The 1,823-nt window shown below is 46.7% G+C and overlaps 1 protein-coding gene across 1 annotated transcript in view; it reads left to right on the plus strand.

Annotated features, from left to right (window-relative positions):
* The window catches only part of LOC101852464, a gene marked incomplete in the record, with an annotated part of 24,328 nt that extends 22,799 nt beyond the window's left edge, over positions 1-1,529 (plus strand). Inside the window, 1 exon segment of the mRNA XM_035968943.1 lies at positions 406-1,529. Within this exon segment, the coding sequence (XP_035824836.1) occupies positions 406-1,175 (770 nt within the window).
* Between the last annotated feature and the right edge of the window lie 294 nt (positions 1,530-1,823).

Raw genomic sequence — 1,823 nt, forward strand, 5'->3', positions numbered from 1 at the left:
TTTACTTTTTACACATTATTAACGAGCCTTTGTCCCTGCTATAACCGATTGTACTTCGATGAGGCCCTGTTATAGCCGATAACTTTTAAGAGAGACAAAGAGTAGGAAAAAACAGGGATTTAAAAATCCCTGTTATTACCGGATCCCTGTTATTACCGGACCTGTTATATATGGTTTCCACTGTACAAACAATTGATTTCCATTGCAATGAACATACAAATTATTTCTACTACACTGCAGGAACAAATGATTTCCTTCACAAGTCATTTCTTTTGCATTGCATCATTTCCTTTGCAGTGTATGAATAAATCTCTTCCATCACATCCTTCGATCAAATCTTTTCCATCACATCGTATGATCAAATCATTTCCTTCTTACCGTAAAATCACGTCATTTCCTTCGCAGCTAAGCTGCAACCGCACAGCATCATGCGCATGTTGGAATTTGCCCGCATCGTTTCGTGGTACGATCCGGCCTCGGAACGACCTCGCACCTTCATGGACATGGACAAGCTAGACAGCGTTTTCTTCATGGTCTCCCTGAAGGTCAAGTTCAGCGAGGAAGTGTACAACCCCGCGCTGGAAAAGCGTCCCGCGCACATCAACTCGGAGGTCACGTTTCTCGGCAACATGAGTTTCACCAGCAAAGACCACCTGTACGTGGGTGAGAGCGGCGACAGCCATCTCCTAGAGGGAGACGCGCAGTTTGTATTCATCGACTTGATGAGCCGAAAACCCACGACACCACCCGATTGGTTCAGAGAGAAATACGCTCGGGAGGTACGAAGCGGCGGGGAGCCCTTGATCGTACCGACGCTTCACGTTCCTGAGTCAGTGACCGTCCTGGAGGACACGTACTCCATCGCCCCCAGTGACCTTGACCCCAACATGCACGTGAACTGGACCAACTATGTCAGACTCTACATGGACTCCCTCATCAAGTGGCACGTGCGAACCTATGGGTTCGAGACCAACGGAGACCCGTTCCGTCGCGTCAAGACGCTGCAGCAGAACTTCCGCGGGGAGTCGAGGCTCGGGGACACGCTGAACGTCTCCTTCTGGCAGAACAAAACCAACCAGGACAAGTTCCACTTCCTGGTGCGCAAGTCCTCGCGGGTCATCAACGAGTGCACGATGGAGTTTTATCCTCAGGAGAAGCGGAGTAGTAAATTGTGAATGTTACGTCTTTATCTTGGAGATAGATATAGATAGATATGTGTTTGTGTGTGTGTGTGTGTGTGTGTGTGTGTGTGTGTGTGGTGTGTGTGTGTGTGTGTGGCTACACACATATACACATACACACAGGAGAAACAAAGTAGTAAATTGTGAATGTTACGTCTTTGTACTGTGGATAGATAGATCTATATTTGTGTGTGTGTGTGTGTGTGTGTGTGTGTTTGTTTGTGTGACTGGCTTTGCTGAAGTGAGAGGTTACATGCCTGCGTTCACACTTACACGCAAATACACATACACACGCAGGAAAAGATAAAAATAGGGGCGATGCCACTGACTGTAGTGTCTTTAGGCCATTCCCAAAGGGGGGACATTTCTCGTTCTAATGCACAGTAGAATTGTAAATGGGCTGATCCAACATTGTCACGCTCATAACTGTACCTGATCTACGACAGGGAACTGCTGATTTTACTTTCCTAATCCTTACTATCGTCATTTTCCTCTATTTCTTTTGTATGTTTGTCACACTCTTGTGACCCGCTATTTCCAGAAATGGCAGAAGAATGTTGCCATTCTCTCCATCTCTTTCTCTGTCTCTGTCTCTGTCTGTCTCTGTCTGTCTCTCTCTCTCTCTCTCTCTCTCTCTCTCTC

Source organism: Aplysia californica, unplaced genomic scaffold (assembly GCF_000002075.1).
Source record: "Aplysia californica isolate F4 #8 unplaced genomic scaffold, AplCal3.0 scaffold00099, whole genome shotgun sequence".
Taxonomy (NCBI): Eukaryota; Metazoa; Mollusca; class Gastropoda; order Aplysiida; family Aplysiidae; genus Aplysia; species Aplysia californica.